Source organism: Hippopotamus amphibius, chromosome 2 (assembly GCF_030028045.1).
Source record: "Hippopotamus amphibius kiboko isolate mHipAmp2 chromosome 2, mHipAmp2.hap2, whole genome shotgun sequence".
Classification (NCBI taxonomy): Eukaryota; Metazoa; Chordata; class Mammalia; order Artiodactyla; family Hippopotamidae; genus Hippopotamus; species Hippopotamus amphibius.
The window spans coordinates 199470309-199493232 of record NC_080187.1 but is presented as its reverse complement, the minus strand read 5'-3'; the positions used below and the strand labels follow the sequence as shown (position 1 = coordinate 199493232).

The window sequence follows — 22924 nt, the reverse complement described above, 5'->3', positions numbered from 1 at the left end:
TTTGGGGTAAAGCATTAGTCTCTAGTACAGGCAATTGCAGGCTGGATTTAGAGGCCTGGTTTCCCTGATGCCACAACACCTCTGGAACAGACAAGGATGCAGAGCACAGGTGCAGAGAGTAGACATTCGGCACATATTTGTGGAATGAATGACTGCATAAAGATCCTACACTGAGGAAAAGACTCCAAACAGTCATTTCAGAATTTTTCAGCAAACAAACCCCTTCTTTTCAAAGTAAATCTTATGCAGAAATACAATATATGAACACACATAAATAAATGGGACCTAATTAAACTTAAAAGCTTTTGCACAGCAAAGGAAACCATAAACAAAAAGACAACCCTCAGAATGGGAGAAAATATTTGCAAATGAAGCAACTGACAAGGGATTAATCTCCAAGATATACAAACAGCTCATGCAGCTCAATATCAAAAAAACAAACCCAATCAAAAACTGAGTAGAAGATCTAAACAGACATTTCTCCAAAGAAGACATACAGATGGTTTAAAAAGCACATGAAAAGATGCTCAACATCACTAATTATTAGAGAAATACAAATCAAAACTACAATGAGGTATCACCTCACACTGGTCAGAATGGCCATCATCTAAAAACAATAAATGCTAGAGAGGGTGTGGAGAAAAAGGAACCCTCTTACACTGTTGGTGGGAATGTAAACTGGTACAGGCACTATGGAGAACAGTATGGAGGTTCCTTAAAAAACTAAAAATAGAGGTACCATATGATCCAGCAATCCCACTCCTGGGCATATATCCAAAGAGAACCATTAGAAAAGATACATGCACCCCAGTGTTCACTGCAGCACAATTTATAATAGCCAGGACATGGAAGCAACCTAAATGTCCAACAATAGATGAATGGATAAAGAAGATGTGGTACATATATACAATGGAATGTTACTCAGCCATATAAAAGGACAAAATAATGCCATTTGCAGCAACATGAATGGACCCAGAGATTGTCATACTGAGTGAAGTAAGTCAGACAAAGACAAATATCATATGATATCACTTATATGTGGAATCTAAAAAAAAAGGCTACAAATGAACTTATCTACAAAACAGAAATAAGTTATAGATGTAGAAAATAAACTTATGGTTACCAGGGGGTAAGGCAGTGGGGAGGGATAAACTGGAAGATTGGGATTGACACATACACACTACTATACATAAAACAGATAACTGATAAGGACCTACTGTATAGCACAGAGAACTCTACTCAATACTCTGTAATGGCCTATATGGGAAAACAGTCTAAAAAAGAGTGGATATACGTATAACAGAATCACTTTGCTGTACACCTGAAACGAACACAACATTGTAAATCAATTATACCCCAATAAATTTTTTTTTAATTTTTAAATTAATTAATAAAAGAAGTACAATATATAAAAAAGTAAGTAGAAGAGCAGCCCTGTTTGAAGGGAAAGCAAAGAGGACTGTGTAGCTCTCTGGTTCCTCCCCCTCCCCAGGTGGTGGTGTTTGGCCAAGTGGGTGGTGATGGCACCGCCTATGGGGCAGCGGTCACGACGGAGACTCTGCAGTGTGGTGTGGCGGCCCGTCCTTCCATCAGCCATCCCTGAGGCGGCCCGAAGGGAGAGGACCACAGAGCCCACTTTGTTCCCCTAACTAAATTCTTAATAGCACCTCCTTTCACTCCCAAACATACTCTGGTTTAAGCAATAATTCACATGGGTACACTACCCATAAGGCACCCTCCTCTAGAATAGCCTAAGGCTGTGTTGAACACAGTCTGAAAAGCACAGGCTTAAATAAAAACAAATTCGTTCAGGAAATAACTTGTTGAGTGACTTTTGTGAGCCATTCGTGGGTCTGCTCCTGGCACTGGGTAGGAAATCTACCCACGGTTCAAAGTTGGAAGGAGACTAATACCTCCAGGGCCTTAGAAGCCAAGCCGAAGAAAAAGCACAGCCTGGGGGCAGGAGGGACATGGCCCTGAGTCCTTGATCACCTGTCCATTTTCTTCCTGGAGGCCCCTCAGCTCTTCATTGTGAAACCAGACAGAAAGGCCTTGGAACCGGAGAGAACCTAAACTAGTGATGCTTCTGAAGTCCCAGACCTGTGGGCACTCCAAGTACCCTCTCAGTAGTACATAAAAGCAGTGCCACGATGAGGTCTCAGTCGCCCCTGAAGCCCCTGGGACCAAGGCAGGAGAGCCCAATGGGGGTATATACAGGGTAACCCCAATCTGCACTGACAGCTGTGGATGCAGAAACCTCCTCCGTGCCTTCAAGTCAAATCCTGTGGGGTTGACCACAGAAAGGTTGGGGAAACCCAACAAAGAAGAGAGAAAGGGAAATGGGAGAGTTGGCGATGGGAGGAGAGAGAAAAGAAAGAGAGAAGAGAGAAAGGTTAGCAGGAAATCTACACTCCTGTACTTTACCTTCATTTTCAGCAGCTGGTTTTCAACTTGCGCTACCTCTAACTGCCTCTCCTTTTCCCGCAGCTTGTCCATGGAGGCTTCGTATGTCTGCTGCAGATTTCTGATTTGATCCTTAATGTTGCTGTTCTCCAAAGTAACATCCACAAGCGTTTTCTGTCAGGATGAAAATAAAAACCAGATCTAGCGGTGGGAGAAAACATGGCCAGAGTTATACACCGGGACAACCCTTTGTCATTAACGGCTGAGGGAGATGTCAGCCCACAGGGGCTGCAAGCCTAGGACCCTGGTGGCCAGGAGGTCTGCCACCCTGCACTTGGGTGGGCCAGCCAGCTTCCCCCCGTAACACCCTACGACTGCTGCCAACACCACTTGCCATTGCTTAGGATGGATGGAAATGGAATAAAACCCTTTTCCAAGGAAAAACTGTTCGTAATACATAATTTCACGTGGAAAAAAAATGGGTTTGAAAACAGTAAGTACAGAAGAATCCCATTTCGAAAAAAATTTATAAGCATTTGTCCAAATGTATTCATGCACAGAAAAGAAAAAAAAAAAAAAGAGGACTAGGAGGAGAGTCACCAAAATCCAAATAATGGTTTTCACCATGGGATAGGATAATGGATGGTATTAACTTTCTTCTCTGTATCTTCTATATTTTCCAAATTCCCTAAGTGAAATCAGAAAACAAAATACATGTTTTATACAATGGAGATAGTCCCCTTTTTTCTTAAACAGGCTGTTTACTTCTGTACTTCTAGACGAGCCGCCAGGACAGCGGCTGCATGGCTGAGGTTACCGTGATGCCTGCAAGTGCTTCACCTTCCTCCCTTGGGCAGAGAAGGGCGGTGATGAAGGCAGGACCAGAGAACCGAGTCTGTGACTCAGACAAGCCACCTGACAAGTGTCAAAAGCCTGTAGATTCCTGCTCCAGGCCACCCAGTGGAGCCGGAATCCTTAAACTAACATCGTTGCTCTTTCATGCTTTGGGTTACTTGTTTCACTCTTCTTACAGAGAAATGGCTTCCACAACCCCAGATATCCTACCACTGGACACAGGGTTATGGGCACCTTCTAGCACCTTCTAATATAAAGTCACCTGCAACCTTATATTAGAAGAGCTGGAAACTCTTGTGTTGGACACAACTCCTAACACCTGTGTCCTCTTTGTAGATGCCCAGTCTCTGAAGCTCCTCCACTTCTTAGCCTCCAGTCTGGATAATAAGCCTCATTCCTAAACCTATTCAAATCAGTAGAAAAGATTTTCGATGGTGGTAAATAGATATTAAAGAAAATACAGAGGCCATTTGCAAGTTGAAATCACAGAACACTGAATATGCAAGGAGCTTTAGAAACCACCTAGCCCAACCACCCTCTCTCCAAGTCCCACTGGCTTTATAGAGAGCAGTCTTGTGCTCAGAACCTATATCTGGACCAAGAGACCAGGGCTGTAGCCCTGGCTCTGCCACTAGCTACACACCTTGTTCGAGTCATTTCTGTTGGCCTCAGTTTGTTTATCTATAAAACAAGGGGGTTGGAGATCATCTCAACAGTTCTTTCCAGCTTTGACATTCTATAAAAATCAAACCAAGGATCTGGTCTCGCGGTCAGTAATAATGAAAATGGGTAGACTAGACAATGGAAGAAATAAGAAGCCAACTATCTTCAGACTCAGTTGAGTTTCCCAGCCTTGAGATAATGTCTTTCTTTCCTCCGCTCCTCCCCCTTCTCCTGCCTCCTCTTCCTTCTTCTTCTTTTTTTTTTTTAAACAACAATTTTAAAACTTTTCATTATAAGGCTCCTCTATCTGCCCTGGAATAAGAGACTAGACCATAATTAGGAATCATTCAGGGTCCCTGGGTTCATGGACACTGTTCTAACAGCTGACCTCTGGAGAAAATGCCTGGAGTGTCACTGGTGTGGACAAAAATGTTGCCTGCCATTCCTGTAAACAATGAACGTTGCCCGCCATCAAGCCATCAGCCACTGCAGCCCACCCGACAGTGTGCCCTGAGGGGAATTCAGGATGGAAAAGAGCAGGATACCAGCCCTAGATAGTTAAGATGCATACCAAAGAAATAATTTCAATGAACCCAGACTCTTACATCTTCTCATACATAGAAAAAGCACGACAAGCATTAACTTAAGAGGTCTTTTTTTTGGTGACTAACAGTAATCTTCTGATGTTTGACTACATTTTTTTTAAGCAAAAACTCCTATATATCCCGGCTCCTCCCTTACCTCTTTGGAACATTTCCTCAGATCTGTGTGAGCCTGATTCCCAGGCTATCGTCCTTAGTAAGGTCCCCGAATAAACCAGAACTCTCAACTTCTAGGTTGTGGGTTTATTTTGTCAATCAACAGTGAGGTGGCAAATCAGAAGTATGATGGGGAAGAAAACCCAGATACCAACCAGATCTGAGCTCAGGTGAGATATAGCATTTCCTGGTTGGCCGGAAGTGAGATGTCCGAGAGGGGAGGAAAGGGAGAGGATGGGCAAACAAAGGCAACTGAATAAACCGAACCCGCAGTAGTGCTCAGCTGAGGTCGGGAGAAAGCTGGCACGCACTAAGGAAAGCCAGGAAGAGGCTGGGACTCAGAGGCCCCACCAGAATCGGGCCTCCCAGACAAATCCAAACACGAGGCCCACCCAGGCCCACTGTGGGACCGTGGCCCAGCTTTTGTGGTTGGCTCTACTGCCTGAACAGCTGTTAGCAGAGAATACTAGATCCTAAGGGAAGTGGATAATCCCAACATGAAAATTTGTTTGCTTATCTAGCAAATTATTTATAGTGAACCAGAAAGGATGTGAAATAGCTTATGTGAACTTTCAAGAGGAAGGTAAAGAGATAAGAGCCAAATAAAGTTGGAAGGGGACAGAAACTATTATTTGCATGTTTGGAAATTCCAACCAAGGGAAGCTGCTTCTGGTGAATGTAATGCTTTGTTCTGAACATTTTCAAGTTAATTTGCATGTTACAAGGGGGCACAGTCAGAAGAGCAACAATGGACAGCACTTGAGGGATGAACTCCTGGCAAATCAAACTCATCAAGAGAGAACCCCCTTTACATGGGCTGACAACACACGTTTGCATAAACATAGGATTCTGACTCATTTTGCTTCCCTGCCTGGTACTACAAGATATTCTTTGGAAGGCACGTGATTTCTTTTAAAGCAAAGTAATTTCTAGAGGCTTCCCTGGCGGTCCAGTGGTTAAGACTCCAAGCTTCCAATGCAGGGGGTGCAGGTTCGATCCCTGGTTGGGGAACTAAGATGCCACGTGCTTCTCGGCCAAAAAATAATAATAATAATTTCTAAATTAGGAAAAAGTGCCTAACAGCCTTTGGGAGTTACTTGTCATGAATGAATGCAGATTGCCTTCGGTTAAGTTTGGCTTTCCTATGATTGGTGGAACTTCTTGTAACACTGGGGCTTGAGGGAGTGGCTAGCATGCTGTTTTAGGCACTGACACTTAGGACCACTTGGGTGTCTAGTGGAACAAATGACATCTCTAGCACTGAACTCTAAACCCCCATTTTAATAAGGGCAAAAACAACTGCAGCTTCAAGGCTGAGAGTCTCAGCTTGGAAGCATTTCCATCAGCTTCCTCCCTTCACCGTCTCCCTGTCCTGGCCTTTACTGTGGCCGTGTGTAAAGGATTCCGAATAATGAGCTGAGGACATTCTGTGACTTACTTTTCTACAAAGGCTCAGAGCCCACCCTTGGCTAAGTTTGCCTGCACTGGGACAGAGGAGACCCAGGCAAACAGGGGGTAGATGAATACCTGTAGGCTGATGGAGTCCGACGCCAAAGCCAAGTTCATGGTATTAAAACTGTCCAGGGCTGACGACTGGGTTTGGATGTGATTCTCCAGATAGTTCTGCTGAGCCTGTGAAACCTGGACAGATTGAAGAGACAGCTACACACAACCAATCCACACACACTCATGACAATCTTCAGTTAGGCTGGAATGTTCTCCTGACAGTAGCCACATCCAGGTCAATGATATTTCAAGTACAGCTTTAAATTAAAAACTCAACACCTGCATGACCCAAAGAGTAGAAAGACAAGACCACTTTCCCTTTGGATAATATTCACACAGTCCCTTACCGGGCTTCACTTAGTCCTCACAACACTATGCGGCAGTTAGAACATTCCCTTCTATAGGGAGAAAATGGAACCAAAGAAGTTAAGGGATTTGTATGCAAACAGCTAGGAAGTGGCACCACTACTTTTAGAACTAGAATGCAGTTGGAATACCTTCTTGGGCCATCTTGCTTTTTCTACTCATCATGGAAGGAATGTACTTTTGGCCCACCCAATTCTCAAGAGTTGTTTTGGGGTGCTGCCGTTGTTGTGTTGTCTTTGTTGGATATGTATTTAACATGATTGAGAGAGTTTCATCAGAGGCCAGTCTTAAGCAAGACCTTAAAGAGGGACTGGATATAGAAAGGCCGGGAGGCAGTAGAACTAGGGGTAAGGTTCCAGGAAGGCTCAAGGGTAGACCCCACGTGGCCTGTGGGAGCCACAGGAAGCAGCCAGGCAGGAGGGAGTGAGAGGGGCACCCTTGGGAATGGGAGAGAGAGTTTGAAACAGCAGGCCAGGCCCAGGAGCAGGAGGCATGTTCCTGTTCAGGGTTAGCATCTTAACCCGGCTACAGTTCGTGGTGTGGCCTGGAGGAGGAGACTGAGGGTAGAGACGGAGCTCCTGTGACAGTCCAGCATGAGAAAACAAGGCTGTGCAGGAGGTGGTGATGGAGAGCAAAGGGCAGAGATCTGTTTATGCATCTATTTCAAATCCAATCCTTTGGCTTTAATTACAGTCATTTGTGTAGCGCATGGCAGAGAGAATTTCCATAGGTAGGTGAAAATTTCACAAGTCTCTTCCTGCGTGTCAGTGAGCGTGGGCTAGGTGGAGATGTTTACACACCCTCACCCCTATAATCAAGGCAGTAGGTCTTACTTAAGCAGAGAATGTCACAGCCCAGACCTAAACTAGACTAATACATGGCTGTTGTGACCATGCTTCTTTCCTGCAGATGTTAACTTTTTTTTTAAGAACTTTTACTGAGATACAGTTAATATACAATAAACTGCATATATTTAGAGTGTACAATTTGGTATTTTTTTTCTTATTAGTAACGTATATGGCAATCCAATCTCCCAATTCATTCCCCCCGCCAACCCTCCCCGCTTTCCCCACTTGCTGTCCATATGTTTGTTCTCTACATCTGGGTCTCTATTTCTGCCTTGCAAACCGGTTGATGTGTACCATTTTCCTGCAGATGTTAACTTTTATGGAAAGTATGTCATACAAAATGGACTTTTTTTCTTCAAGGTTATTAATCACAAATATTTTTTTAATGTTTTCTCCTATAAGCATTGGCTAGGTTAAACTAGAGGAAGCTTATTTTTTCTTTAATTTGGAATAGGTAATACATTCATGGAGTTCAAACATTTTAAAAGTAGGAAAGGTATACACTAACATAAATCTCCCTTTCACTGCTGCCTCATCTGCTCAGTTACCACCTTGCCCACTCTGCACCTCAAGTAGGAACCACTGTTAATTACTTTCTTGATGATCCTTCTAGTAACTTTGTGTACACATGCAAAACAACCTAAATGTATTTATTTTCCCCTCCTTGTTTACATAAATGGTAGCACACTGTAGGTGATATTTTCCTGTTTTGCCTTTTTCACCACTTACTGTATATCTTTGATATTTTTCTGTATCTCTTTTTGAAGAGCTTACTCATTCCTTTTTTTTCCTTTTTACAACTCTGTGTATTGTAGAGATATAATGTATTTTACATTCTGCTTCTTAATGGAAGTGGAGGCTTCCAACCTTTTCACCATTACAAACAATGCTTAAAAACTAAGTTCATACATACGTCATTTCACATATGTGAGAGTTTATCTATAAAATAAATTCGTAGGAAGAGAACTGCTGAGACAAAGGATGTAGGCATTTGTCATTTGGGTAGATATTGCTAGTTACTCTCCCTAAGAGTGATGCAAACTACATTCCAAGCAGCAATCTGCCTGGGCCTCCACAGCATGGCTAAGACAGTGTCTTGTCCCACTTTTGCAGTTTCGCCCGTCTGCTGGGTAAAAATGGCATCTCAGGACCGTTTTAGTCTGAACTTCTCTTATTGAGAATGAGGTCGAGCATCTCGTCATACACCAAAGAGCTCTTCATCCTTCCTTTACTGTAAGTTATCTGTCACAAATATTTTGCCTATGTTTATGAGTTGTGGCCTTTTCCTTCTTGATTCATGGGCGCTCTTTAAATACTCAGGGTATTAGCCTATTATCTATAGTTTGAAGGCAAATAATTTTTCCCGGCTTGTCATTTGACTTGGGTGTTTTTGCCAGCATTAGTCTTTATTTTAATGTAGTCAAAGTTATAACTTTTGCCTTTTGTGATTTTGGGACTGCATGTCATAGTAAGAAAACACCTTCCCCACCCCAAGAGTATAAAAGAATTCACACATATTTCCTTCTGGCACTTCTAAGCTTCATTTTTTTAGCTTCTAAGTCCTTGATCTATTCAGAATTTGTCCAGGTAAAAGTCTGTCCCAACAGCATATACTGACTGGTCCATTTTCCTCCCTTCATTTCAGATGGCACGTTTATCATACGTTGGGGTACATTTCTGGGCTTCTTTTCATTAATGTCTATTTATTTATGTGCCAATGCTATATTGTTTTAATCTCTGAGGCTTTCTCAATTTCTTATAATATTAAAGAGGGCTAGTCTCCTTCATTGCCTTTTTTTCCCCCCGGAATTTCAACTCTTCATATTTATTTTCTGTATACCATGGAATCACCTACTCCAGTTGTAAAAAACAACATAAAATAAAAATCTGTTGGTATATTTACTGGGTTAAATTAAATTTGTATATTAACTTGAATGGTATTAACATCTTATAATGTTGAATCTTCCTTTCTAAGCACATGGTAGATCTTTCTACTTGTTAAAGTTTACTTCCAGATACCTGGCAGTTTTTTGTTGTCATTATTTCCTCTAACTGGTTGTTTTTGTAGATTGAAACCTATTTGTTTGTGTCCATTAATCTTTTACCCTGCTACCTTAGAGAATTCTTTTATTGCTTACAGCAGTTTTTTCATTGGTTCACTTGAGCTTTCTGGGTATACCACCATAGAGTCTGTAAATAGTGACAGTTTTACATCTACCTGTCCAGTTTTTATACCTCTAAATCTATTTCTCTTATTTAATTCCATGGGACAGTCTCTCCAGTAGCATGTTAAATAATAATACTGAGAGTTGGCTTCCTTGTCTTGTTCCTGACTCTGGAGGGAATGCTTTAAATGTAAAGGTTATTCTCACCACAAAAATTTTCCTTCAAAAAATAAACTTCATTCTGTGATAAAATTCCCTCAGTTCATTTAAAATATGATTCCATCCATAAGGAACATCATAAACTCAAATATCTGCAGGCACTAAAGCTTGGCAGAGTTCTAAGCTCTAGCATCCCTCCACGTTTGACTTACTGACAGTTCCTGGGTGAGCTGTCGAATCTTCTGTCTCATTTCATCATAGTCTCCGTACATTCGCTTCCTTACTTTTTCCAAAGTGGCTCTCACCTGCGTCCCACAAAGATGCTAGTTAGAGATCAAGCTCCAATATTTTCATGTGAGATTTCCAAAATGTTTAAGAAACCCTAATGAAAGAAGGCCCCCCCCCCGCCCACACACACACAAATCTTAAGAACAGTACAATTCAGGATAGTAGGAAAGAAGATCAATCTCATTAGAAGCTAAGGGAATTAGCTTATAATATATATAACATAATATAGCAAATAATAATGATAACAATACATACATATTATGATCATATACAATTATTAATAAATATTAATGATACAAATAAAATGCTCTGAAGAAAAACTGGTTTACCGAAATTCACCTACCACCCTGAAAACCATATTCCCCTTTTCCTATCACATGTTTTTATAAGTAGAAAAGCTGACTTTGGAAACACATGGCTAGGAGGACCAAAACACCGAAAAGCAAAAGCCACCCCTAATTTTCCCCATCTCTGCCCTGACTGCCAAAGAGCAAATAAATGTTTGGACGGTGAGGCAGCAAAGTACGAGCTTAGAGAGCCCATAAATGAGAAAGCCAGCTCCTCAATAATCACCAGCAATGCACAAGGCACTAAATATAAGGAGCGTCAAGGTGATCCCCCAAACACCTGTTTGTACAAACTCTCTTCAAGTTTCTCTATAGTACCACTTCCAGAGGAATAATGGGGACTTCAATATATTTTCAATAAAAACAAACGACCTAACCAAGAGTCTCTGTCTCCTCCCTTCTTCTGGTGCCCCTAGGAGGATGAAGAGCTCAGAGACCGTCGAATAGAACCGGAAGCCTCCTCTCCAGGAGGCTCTGGAATTCCTATCACAGGAAAGCCTCAAAGGCAGCAGCTGGTTAGTTAGAATGATGGGTGTGTAGGGCGCAGCACAAGGGGACTTAATTTTGACGCTCTACTTGCACAACTAGCACATTGTTTCAAACTGACTGAATGTTTATGAAGAGTGACTGCATATTGGTGGGGATTTTAGGGCAGGAAGGAGAGGGCAAGTCAAGACACCATGCCCTCCCCAGATGAATTCTAGTAATGGAGTCTACTTTGTTGCCATTGACTACAGATATTGGGGGAAAATGAGGCCAAAAGCACAACTTTTCATCCTGGGCAGGCAGAATGGCTTTCATCTATCTGTGGCTGCTCACCATCGAGAAGCGGGTGGAGCTGGGTGTCGCTGCCATTGGCAAACACTGCAGGAAGCCCACTAAGCCAGAGTCACCCACAAGCCAGGGAGGGCACACAAACCCAAAAACACACTGAGGAGCAAGTAATGAGGGATGCATCTGAGGTCAGCTACAGAAGGTGGTTACCCAGAAATTAATTTGAAGTTGCAGATCACATTGGAGGTTGAAAATTCAGGTCAGTAACTCCCCTGTGACCTGGGCACCAGACAGCCTGAACTGACTGTCTTGTCTTGGGCAACCTGCAACTCTCGAGTCTGCTTAGAAGCAGGGGCCTCTGAAGTGGTGCCATGTTCTCTGGGGCATTTCAGTGAGGAAGGCCTAAGCATTTCCATGAGAAAAAGACGGACGGTGCAAGCTGTTCCTATACAGGAAAACTAGGAATGGGATACTCTGAATGATTAAAGACTATCCTTGGGGGCCGGATGGCAGGGGCCCTGAGGCTGGTGGTTGCCACACGTGCTCTGCGTGTGTAAGTAGGACTCTTCTGGCTTTTCTTCATTTTATCTGTTAAATATTTATTATTTTTTTATTCCTTAAAATTATACAAGTATCCAAATCTTTCAAGACACGTTAAGAAAAGTACATTATTTTTGATATTTGATAAGAGATGGTCTTCTCAAAAACTCAAACAAACCCTGACAACACGTGTCTGTGTCTCACTCACAAACATGACCAAATAAAATGCGGCACACTGTTTATACGAACTCTGTTCAAATTTCTCTATGGTACCCCTAGTAGAACTAGTTTTGACCATCAGGGTCGCTTCCCAGACCTCACAAGCTATACAGGAGAAAACTGCAGCCCAGACAGGGTAAAAGCTTGGCTGGGCCAAAGAGCTGGAGCTGGGACAAAGATCCACGGGGACGTCATGGCCCACGCTGCCCTGCTTCTCACGAGCACTTTCTAGTCCACAGGCCAGTGTTTTGGTGCAGCTCACGTCCTCTCTACCCAATCACTCTGGTTTGGGTAACAAAGGCACTGCTCAATCTAGGGAGACACTGGATGGACCAAAAAGGAATGGAGATGATGGATGGATGGTCGGATGGATGGATGGATAAAAAGAAATGAAAAGATTACAGGAAATGTTCTAAAATGTTAACAACTGTTCTGGCTGAATTGTAGAATTACTGGTGATTTTGGTTTTTTCTTCATGCATGTTTACGTTTTCCAAAATTTCTCAACAGAACTTATAGTTTAAAAAAAATGTAGTATTAATTACAAAGAAATGGTTGAAAGTGGCCTGGGTCAGGCAGTGTCTATCGTGCTTGACTTTTCACCATCCACTTCAGTCCAGCTGACTGATCTGAACCAGCGATCGTCATCGCACTCCCCTTGCCACTGATGGATCTGGGAATGGGCATGGGACCCGGGTCCTGGCCAATGAGACACAAGAGGAAGTCTAATGGAGGGTCTCTAAAGAGTAACCAGAGTCTAATGGAGGGTCTCTAAAGAGTAACCTCCTCCAGACACCATCATATTTTCAGACGACGCCGTGAGGCTGAAGGAGGAAAGAACCAAGGGGAACTCAGAGAAGCAGAACTGGAGCTTAGAGAGGCCTGCCTGGAGCCCACCTACCCCTAGACTTATCCCCACATGAGACAAATTTCCTTTTCGAGTTGGCTTTTCTGTTATTTGCAGCAAAAACCATCCAAATTTATACAGTTCTCCAAACTCATATATTAGGAGTATCCAGTGTAATAAGCAAAACTACTTAAGAGCCTCCTTATCATACTTGGAAGAAAGAAGCCATTTGGCCTCCTGAGTACCCCTACTTAGTAACATCTAGAAGTTCACTTTATACCTCATTGTAGAATCACATCTGCACTTTTCACATTACCATGAAGATCTGTAGCAACATTTCCATCTAAAATTATAACACTTAGAATTGTTTCAAAATGCCTTATTAAAAATCCCTTACTACATTCATATCAGGTCCTCCAACTCTACCCTCTTCCATGCTACAAGAAGAGTATAAACCAGAAAAAAAAATCCTTAAAAAACTCACATCTTGGATGTAGTGCATCTCTTCTTTGAGCTGGTTGGTGGTCCACCCATACACCACCATCTCTTTCTGCTGGTTTTGATCTGATCTTCGCACCACACCATAGACAACACCCTGAGGGAGCTTCCTGGTGGGTTCTCCATGGCTCAGGTCACGATGCTAGAAGGGGGTAGAAAGAGAGAAAAGAATAACAACTCTTTAGGCCTTGAAAAGACAGCTGGCATTACAGGCCCACAGTATGTGGTCACGCAGGCTGTGCCCAGCACTGGGGTGTCTGGCAGCAGGGAGAGCGGCCGGCAGAAGTCCAGCCTGGTCTCCACTAGCTAAGCCACACCTGGTGTGCCTTCACCCTGGAGGACCAGCGCCTTGCCCGAATTTCTACCAAAGCTCTGTCCCTTTGCCTCGTAGTATTAATACATCTGCAGGGCCCCATCTTCCCAGAGAAGGTGCCTTCTTCTAATCCTCACAAAGGTGCCAGGTGGACTTGTGCCCTCCCTACTAGCAAGACTGAGTGTCGGAAAGCCCGCATTCTTGGTAATGCTGTTTTTTTCTTCATACCAGTTCCCCTGTATGACTTCATCCCCGTCACTAACTGTGTGGCCTGAAGTGCATGAGGCTGAGACATGCGAGGGAGGAATGCTGGCAGCCATCAGGAGCCAGACTGTCCTCTGAGGTTAGGGCTGACCCTGAGGCAGTTCTGAGGAAAGGGGGTGGGGTCACCTGTTGTGACCATTCATGAAATGTTTCCGAAAAGCCAGGCACAGGTGGCATAACTTCATCCCCAAAGACCCTTCTGCTCCTTAACTCCCTCAGTGAAGGCTCTGATCCGTGCTAAAGTGCACAGACCCTTGGGAAGGGGGGACATGTCCAAGTCCTAACACATCTTCATAGAATGAAGGCTCAAGAAAGCAGGAGGAAGGGAAACTAACTTTGTTGAGCCCCTATTATAAGCTAGAAAATGTTCCTTACGTGTTTAATCTTCACAAACCACGCCATGACCTGGTGACTGTCCTCTCCACTTTACCGCTGAGAACACTGAAGTTCAGAGAGGTTAAGTCTCTTGCCTACAGTCACACATCTCGATTCAAGCCCAATTCTGTCTGACACTAAGGCTACCCAACCCCTATAGTGCAGGCTTCGTTTCCTGTAGAGGCACAGAGTATGCCCTCACAACATGGAAGGGAAAGGACCCGAAAAACTCCAGATGAGAGACTGAGACGTCACAGAAAAACCAGTCTACTTCTAATCTTCCTTGGGGCTGATGAAGCCACAGGACAGGAGGCTGAATTCCATTTAGGCAACTCTGCTCTGACACCAATTTTAAAACCACCTTTGTATAAGTTCTTTCCATGCACTTGCAAAACCCCTTTGACATACAAAACTATAATTTGCATTTTAAAATCATTCATTTGCAGCAGAATAATAAGTAATTTATGATCCCATTCAAAGTTTGTAAAAGTAAAGTTAACCAGACAAATTATTCATCATTAACGACCTTTAAGGAGGGGATGGTGGGGAGTGGCGGGGATGCTGGAGGTCAGGATGGCTTCAGTTTTTTTCTTTATACCCTTGTGTATTGTTTGCTTACAATGTGAGCTTTAAAAAAAAAAAAGAAAAGAAAACATCCATTGCTTCCCACTTCTGTACAAATTTATTAAGAGATAAAACATGAGGGGTGGGACACTCTGCATCTGCCTCTGGAAAATGCTTCCACTTGAGCCCCTCACACCAAGGTCCCACGGCACTGAGGCAACTCTTGAAACTGGTACCTGAGTTTAGGTGAGGGGGGTGGTTAAATGGCTCTCAGTGAAGTGAGAGGCTGGGATTAGATGTCCCTGCTTTACTACACATATAACTAGCAAGAGGAAAAGCTCTGATGAAACTCCCCACATACCAGGAAACAAAAGCATGCTCTTTCAGTCACCAACTCCACCCAGTTCCTGAAAAACAAGCTGATGCCGGCCTAAGGCTTTGGGGAAATGCATTTCTGCAAAGCAAAGGTTTTCACAGGGGGACTGGCTTACAGGACAACACGCAGGTGGCCGGATACAGAGGACTCTGCCTCCCTGCCCACGCAGGGAGATGAGGACCACCACTGATGGAAGCAAAGGCAAACACGCCAAGCACAACACGGTCTGCGAGACGCCGCCCTAGAGTTCGTGGATCTGAAAGTTATGCACATGGAAAGATATCAGAGGTCTGTTAAGTAAAAAATAGTAAACTTCATATTCCCACTTTTTGTTTCACAAGTGTGTTTGAGTATGTAAAACATCTAGAACGATGGACTCCACACCTTTAATGATAGTTTCCTCGGGGAAACGGGATTTCACTCTTCCCTTATGCTCTTTTGTATCCTATTTGGTAATTAGTTTGAAATAATGGGCATTAGTTTTGAATTGATCATTTTAATTTTCAAAAAATGAAAACTAAAAAATTATTACAAAGTCAGGGTCTAAATGACAGACCCACAGGGAAGCGCCCAGCACAGGACTCTGCTCAGGAGCAGGACCACCAGCATGGGCCGCCCCACGAGGACAGGACTCCCAGAGCAGCGTGAGGAGCTGCTGTGCGGTGACAGGCAGAGGGCAGGGGTGTTTGTGAGGAAAGAGAAGGGGAAAATACTGGGCTGGCCAAAAAGTTTGGGTTTTTCCATACGGTCGCATGGAAAAACCCGAACGAACTTTTTGGCCAACCCAATATTTGTTGTCTGGCCATTTTATTATACAATACTTTCTTTAGTCCTCACATTAACCCTCCTGTGTATATATTCCTATTTCTTCCAAGGTGGCAGCGTTCAAGTGCCTGTTTATCTTTCCAAATCAAGGCTCTTTCCTTAACCACGAAGCCTTCAAGATAGCTGAGCGGAGAGGAACTGGAACTCACATCTCCCTGCAGCCCCCAGAGCTCAGGGATACAGAAGCCAAAAGCCTGGCTCTCGGGTCCAGGGCCACGGGGAAGAGGTGGGCCCAGGATGGGAGGCTCTTCTCCAGCCTCCTGGGGTCCATCTCCCCAGCCCCCACCCCATTCCAGCCTCACTGCCTCCTTTCTGTTCCTTTATCAGCCAACCTCCTTCTTGCTTCAGGCGTTTACACAGGCTATTCCTTCTGCCTGCAGCGTGCACTGCTAGGCTGAAATGTTCTTCCCTCAAGGTCATCCTCACTGACCCTTCAAACAGTCAGGCCTCCGCCACACTCACCACAACCACAGTGGGGTGACTATTAGCACCGTTGTATGTGTAAGGCCTGCTCCCCTATCAAGTCGAAGTTCCAAGAAGTCTAGGGCCTTGTCTGTCTTCTCTTCCACCATAATCCCTGGCATCTGTGATCAACACTTAAAGAGGGTCTCAACAAATATTTGCTGAATGAATAGGGAGCTTTAGAAGTTGGAAGAGGTTCTGGAGAATTATCCAGAATACGTAAATATGGTCCCCTAAAGGGAACATCCTTTGTTCCTCTTAGATGGAGGGACAGGGAGATGACATTTGCCCCCGTCAGAAAATCTATATCCAAGAAAAGTTGCAAAGGAGCTGAGACTGCTATCATTTTTATGAAGTGTCAGTATGCTTTTGGTCAAAAACTGGAGAACCCAGAAAAAAATGAAAAGAGCTAACATGTTTGGCACTGTGCTTGTCGCTACATGTTTCTCCTCTAGTGTCCTTTAAAATAATCTCCCCATAAGATAAATATTAATTTTTACGCCTGATAATAGCCTTGTGATTATATTAAGAGATAATCTTTATGTTTTAGAGAAATATGCTTGAACTATTGATGACACCTGGGGTACAGGGTGGAGGACGCGGATGGAGGTGGAGACGGGACAGGACTGACGACGGGCTGACGCTTGTCAGCTGGGTGAAGGGTCCATTATTCAGTACGTGATTCAGTCTCCTTTTGTTTATGTTTGAAATTCTCCATAATTAAAAGTTTTTTAAACTTCTTGATAATGCTGCTCTGTATTAAAAAAAAAAATCAAATTTGAAAAACTGTACACTGGGCCTATTAAAAGCCTCCTGGACATGAAACAATAGTAGGTAAAATCACCTTACAAACAAAAGCCCTAATAAATGCATGGAATGGAAAAGTTATTGTCAAAAAAGAGAAAGGGATGGGGATATGTGTATAAAAACAGTTGACTGAACCTGGTGTACCCCCCCAAAAAAAAATAAAAAAATAAAAAATAAAAATAAAATAAAAAAAAAAAAAAAAAAAAAAGAGAAAGGGAAACACTCAACTGAAAGGGCATCCCAAGTCCCTCTGTGCAATGCAGCAGAATGAGCAACAGGCATCACCAGTAAACTATACGGAGACTCTCTCAGTGGAGCTGTTCCCTGGGATGTACGCAGAGCTCAAAACTAACTTACAGGCTCATGCTGTGGCTGTCTGCCTTAAAGATACACTTGGTGGCAAGTGCCTTAGAAAAGAAAAACTACAGAAAAGTAACTCAGCCTGCACCCCTGCTGTAAGAGTTTTATTGCTGCTGGAGAGTTGGGCTATGAATCCAGGGACATAGGACCACATTTTCTAAACCCTAAATCAGAAGATAAGATCTTATAATGAGAGAAGCTCTACAGAGGGAGTGACTCTATCTGCCATAGTCACCAATACGCAGCATAAATAGATGGTCAGTAAGTACATCTTGACAGGAAGAAGAAAGAGGGCATATTTGGAACTGTGTCTGTGACAGAATATCTGGAGTAGGTGGTCATCCTAGGCTCTGATCTGTGCAAAGGAAGAAAATCCCATGGTCAAGAAGGGTTCTCAGAGAATAAATAATACCAGAAACACAGTTTGCCATAAATCCAAACTGACAATTGTAGACCACCACAGCCAGCCCCTGACCCCAGAGGCTAAGACAGGCAGCTGGTCACACGTCCAACTGCCAATATGACTTAGATGAACTGTAACATGAATTGAGTGACTTGAAAACTAGAAGCTAAGTTATTTCCAAAACTTTTTGTTTTGGACCTCTTCTTCCAGCCATAGGGCAGCGGCTGACCTGGAGACTCCAACTGCTGAGCCTCTGGCCATCCTATCTGTCTTGTAGGCAGGAGGCCACTTTCAGGAATGTGCTCTGACCTGTCTGACTTGTGTGTCCATCATAGCAAATTATGGTTCCTGGTCATTACTCATGCTTGACATTGTTCTGCCAGCTTGTGGCAAAAAGTACGCTACAGCTGAGCCTAAGGGGCTCTTCCACAGCCTGGGAGAGAAATAGGGAGGGGATGGGCCACCCTGTCCCCTCAGAGAAATGGAGGCCTTTGGCTTATTAAGATATTCGTTATTTCTGACTATCTCACAGACAGGATAGAGGCCACTTCCTAAATAAACTCAAACTTGGAAAAAGACAGATCACTCTGAATGCTTAAAGAGGAGAAGGGAAAGAAAAATTCTAACCAAGCAGAAATCCCACGAGAGAACGTAGTTCTAATGATAGTATCCTTGTAAGAGTAACCTCTTAAAGATATTACTCTATATCTTAAAGACATCTTAAGGATATTACTCCGTTCTAAGCAGACAATATCTGCTTAGGCCTAGAAACTCCAGGAACAAGAGAAGAACATCTTGGGGAAGGTGGGGGCATTGGTTCCTTTTTGGAACCCAGTGGTATAGTACACATCTTAGGTAAGGTACCTTGACTGATACAGCAGACTTTCTGGATGGGAGGAAGCGGGCAAGTTGACATCACCATGACAGCGTGGCCGGGGCACAGACCCAGGGCGGAACTGCAAATCCACTACTACTAGCTGTGTGGCCCTGTGCAAGTGACTTACTTCTCTGTTTCAGGGTCCTGAACAGTAAAATGGGGTTCATACCACCAATTTCAGAAGCCTGTTTTAAGGAACACACAGAATAATATACATAAATCACCTCGTGCGCTGCTGGCCACACTAAGCAGATACTGACAGATTCTACCGTTAGTGGTGGTGCCTTTACATTTCTGAGTATCTGATTGCCTACTAAATTCTCCACGTCTGTCTGGATGCTTCTGCCTCTCTGTCCACCTCCCTCCTCTTGGGTCTTTTTGCTATTCCCCTCACAGTCATTGGATTCATTCTTACAGTGAAAGACTCACCCTTGAACTGGCCTTGGTTTCTCTGCGTAAGGAGAGAATCACAAAGTCTCGGGAAGTTGGGAAAATTTGGAAGAGTTGTGTTGCTGGCAGCTTCGTACACAATCTCCCAGCCCTTCCTCAGTGTCTGATGACATCGTGGGGTGGAGATGGGGGCAGGGGACACTGCTGGGGCAGCCGGCGCAGCCCTGACCGTATTTTAAACCACAGCCACTGCACTCTCACTGTTCTACAGACAGCACTGTCATATGTCTTTGTTTGAATAAAGAGCTCCAGAACGAAAGAAACTGAGGAAAATGCTGGCTCCAGGCTAACATTTCCATTTGCTAGAAGAGGAAACTGAGGCCCCTGGAGATGACCTGAGTGGCCCGACCACGACCTCGGGCGATCAGGCAGCCAGGACTGGAACCCAGGCCTCTCTGCCCTCCGGGGGCTGCTATCTCTGACAGGCACACAGAGTCCTGCACGCTGTTGCCGGGGCAGCCCCAGTCCCATCTGAATCACAGCATCACACTCCCTCCTAGCAACAGCCCTTGATGTTGTACAAACAGTCACGCCAAGGACAAGAAGTCAGCAGGCTTACTCATCCAGGGTTTTAAGGGAAAGAGGACTATAAAACCAAATGGCAAGGGTTTTCTTTTAACCATTTTACTGGGCTATGAAAGCCCCCGACTTTTCATACATACACATACATCCGCTCTCCCGCACTCAGGGTTTTCCAAGGTCTAGACGGAAACAACTTCTTTAATAACACAAGTCACCAAAAGACATCTATGACAGAAGGGATGTTAATGGCTATTAAAATATTATCCACTTCAAGCTACTCTGTCACTTTGGAAAAACCTCACCATCGTACAGTCTCAGAATCGGCAGAGTTCAGATCAAATTCTCTGAAATTCGACGATGCAGTGAGACCATGATTCAACACGATACAGGTTTAACAGCTGGTAATGGTTCTATCTGTTACCTCTGTGTGCATGTGTGTATCTGTGTGTGCATAAGAATATCTGCACACAGATTTGGATAGGAATGTAGACACACACTTCACAAAGTTCTCTGAAAATGACAGGGGTTTAATTTCAAAATTATCTACTGCCAATTTTAATTTTAATGTTCAACAATTTAACAGACGTCATCAGTTCCTCAACATGCAATTTGTGTCTACAAACTAATCAGCATTTCCCCTCCCATATAATTAATGACAGTTAATAGACACATCAAAGTGCACCACTCATTCACCCAAGTTGTTAATGCAATGTAAGGTGATAATATTCCACAAAGAAACTTATCATGGGTGGTGGAACTGTGTCCTGCAAATAGATAGCATGGTGGAGTCCTCACCCCCAGTACCTCAGAATATGGCCTTATTTGGAGACAGGGTCAAATTAAGAAGAGGTCATTAGTGTAAGACCTAATCCTGTATGACCAGTGTTCTTATAAAAAGAGGACAACTTGGATCCAGAGACAAACACACGCAGGGAAGATGCCATGTAAAGTTGGAGTGATGGGGCCACAGCCAAGGATTGCCAAGAGCCGCCAGAGGCTGCAAAAGGCAAGGAAGGATTCTCCCCTGGAGCCCCCGGAGAGAGCAGGGCCCTGCTGATGCCTTGATCCTGGACTTCTAGCCTCCAAAACCGGGACACTATAAATTTCTGTTGTTTACACCCTACCCCTGCCAGTTTGAGGTACTTCTTTATGGCAGCCCGAGGAAATTAATACAGAACTGTGCATTAAACATCAGAACACACAGTCATTCACTAAGCACCAAGCATGTGCAAGGCAGAGAGCTAGGGTCTGGGAAAAAAATTAAAAGACTGCATATTTTTATGTGTATGTATATATGGACATGTTGTACACAGATTTTGCAGGAATAGGTATGTATACATATGTGGAGGGCTTAGCAGCAGATGGCTAGGTGCCAAGGGAGAGGGTAGCCTGGGTCTCCTGTAGCTCAAGAGAGGGGATAATCACCCCAGCACAGGCAGTCCAGCTAGGTCTCAGGGAAGCGGGCCTGCAGGAGGGCCTTGAGGGATGAGGACACTTGGATAAACTGAGCCCCGCTGGGCAGAGACTCATAAATGATCCAGATTTCATACTTTTAAATACTAAAATAATGGCAGTACAACAATAACATATCTGTGCATAAAAGGAACACCGTACAGAGAACCCTGAACACCAACACAGCCAGCAGCAAGACAGGGCTCGGGAGAGCAAAGCTGACGTACGGGGTGGGCATCCTCCCCAGAGAGGCCAAGCTGTGTACCTAGGAGTTCTCTGAGGTAAGGTTTGTGCAGAGAGAGGAGACAAGGCCCAGGTGTACTGGCAGAGGGATGCTCAGAGAAGGACACAGTGACATCAGAGGAGATGCAGCAGGCACAGCCCAAGAGGGAAGAGGAGATGCGGGACGGGAGTTTCAGGAAGGAGAAGGACTTCTCCAGGGGGGACAGGGGAGAAAAGCGAAGAACCAGGGCCACTGGGTTTGACCGTCAAGCGGAAGCAATTCGGCACCTAGTCACCGCCTCTCCAATCAATATTACAGGCCAATGCTGTGGGGGGACCGTTGCATATACTAGCTCAGTTACCCTTTGCAACCAGGCTTTAATGTGCCTACTTGAAAGATGAGGAAACTAGTAGCAGAGAAACAAAGTGTCTGCAAGTCATTCGTGGACTGGGGAAAGCAGTCTCAGGGCAGGTGGGATCTTCCTTAAGAGAAAGACTAAGAAGAGCAAGCACCTGGACACCTGCCTTATGAGCAGCAAGCCTTCCACACTCACCTGAGGAAACCATGACTCCAGAGAGAGACACTGCCTCTGTTGTAATTGCCTCCAGAAACCTCCAAACACCCCATCATGAAGCTGGGCAACCTGTAACACCTGCTACACCCTCCCACCCCTCCACCGTGAGTAATTCCTCTTCCTGATGATTTAGGGCCAGTAGACAGAACGGCCCAGCTGGCAGTGGTGTCTACGTGCGGCCAGCTGCCCCATGGCATCCTCAGGCCCTCAAAAGACACTAAGCCTCCTCCATGACTGTGAAAAAGAACAAGGCCCAGTCCTGCCCTCAGCAGCTGCAGCTCTCACAGGGCCCTGGACGTCCTCTGAGACGTTTTACTTCATCGGCAACCCATCGGGCCATGGACAGCTTCTGCATCTGAGCGAGCTCCAGTCTCTTGACGTTGCACGCCGCAGATCCCTCCAAAGGAACCAAAGTCGCATCACCAGTGTTCTCGGCATCCTACAATTTTGTGGGCTATGTACAATGTCACAGAGAGGGGCCGCCACACCGAAGATACATCAGAGGAGCTGGCACTCCTCGCTGGTGCCTGCCTCTGGCTCCCAGTGACTCAAGACCTGGCACCAAGCCAACACATGGTGACAAAATCACCCAGAACAGCCTCACAGTTATCACCAGGACCTTCAAGTGCTGCCACCACCCAAGGACTTTGGTTCTGGGATAACAGCCAGCCCCACCCTCCTCCTCTCTACCCCCGTTCTTCTGCAGTGAGTCACTGACGCATCAGAGACGGCCACGCAGGCTGCACACCTGGTCCACCCAGTCTAAGAAGCATCCTGGTGCATCCTCTCTCCTGGTGTTTCTGCCATGAGCCCCTCGAGTTCTCAGGCAGGAGGGTGCAGGG

General features: G+C 44.5%; 1 protein-coding gene across 5 annotated transcripts in view; it reads right to left on the bottom strand.

The window, feature by feature from the left end:
• The window catches only part of MYZAP (myocardial zonula adherens protein), a 93908-nt gene that overhangs the window by 58239 nt on the left and 12745 nt on the right, over positions 1–22924 (bottom strand). For 4 of the 5 annotated variants that reach the window (XM_057722485.1, XM_057722486.1, XM_057722488.1 and 1 more), the window contains 4 exons: positions 13222–13377; positions 9936–10028; positions 6207–6320; positions 2425–2577 (listed from right to left, as the gene is read on the bottom strand). In XM_057722485.1, coding sequence (XP_057578468.1) covers positions 2425–2577; positions 6207–6320; positions 9936–10028; positions 13222–13377 — 516 coding nt within the window. The remainder of the gene's footprint in view (positions 1–2424; positions 2578–6206; positions 6321–9935; positions 10029–13221; positions 13378–22924) is intronic. The other variant, XM_057722487.1, reaches the window with a different exon arrangement.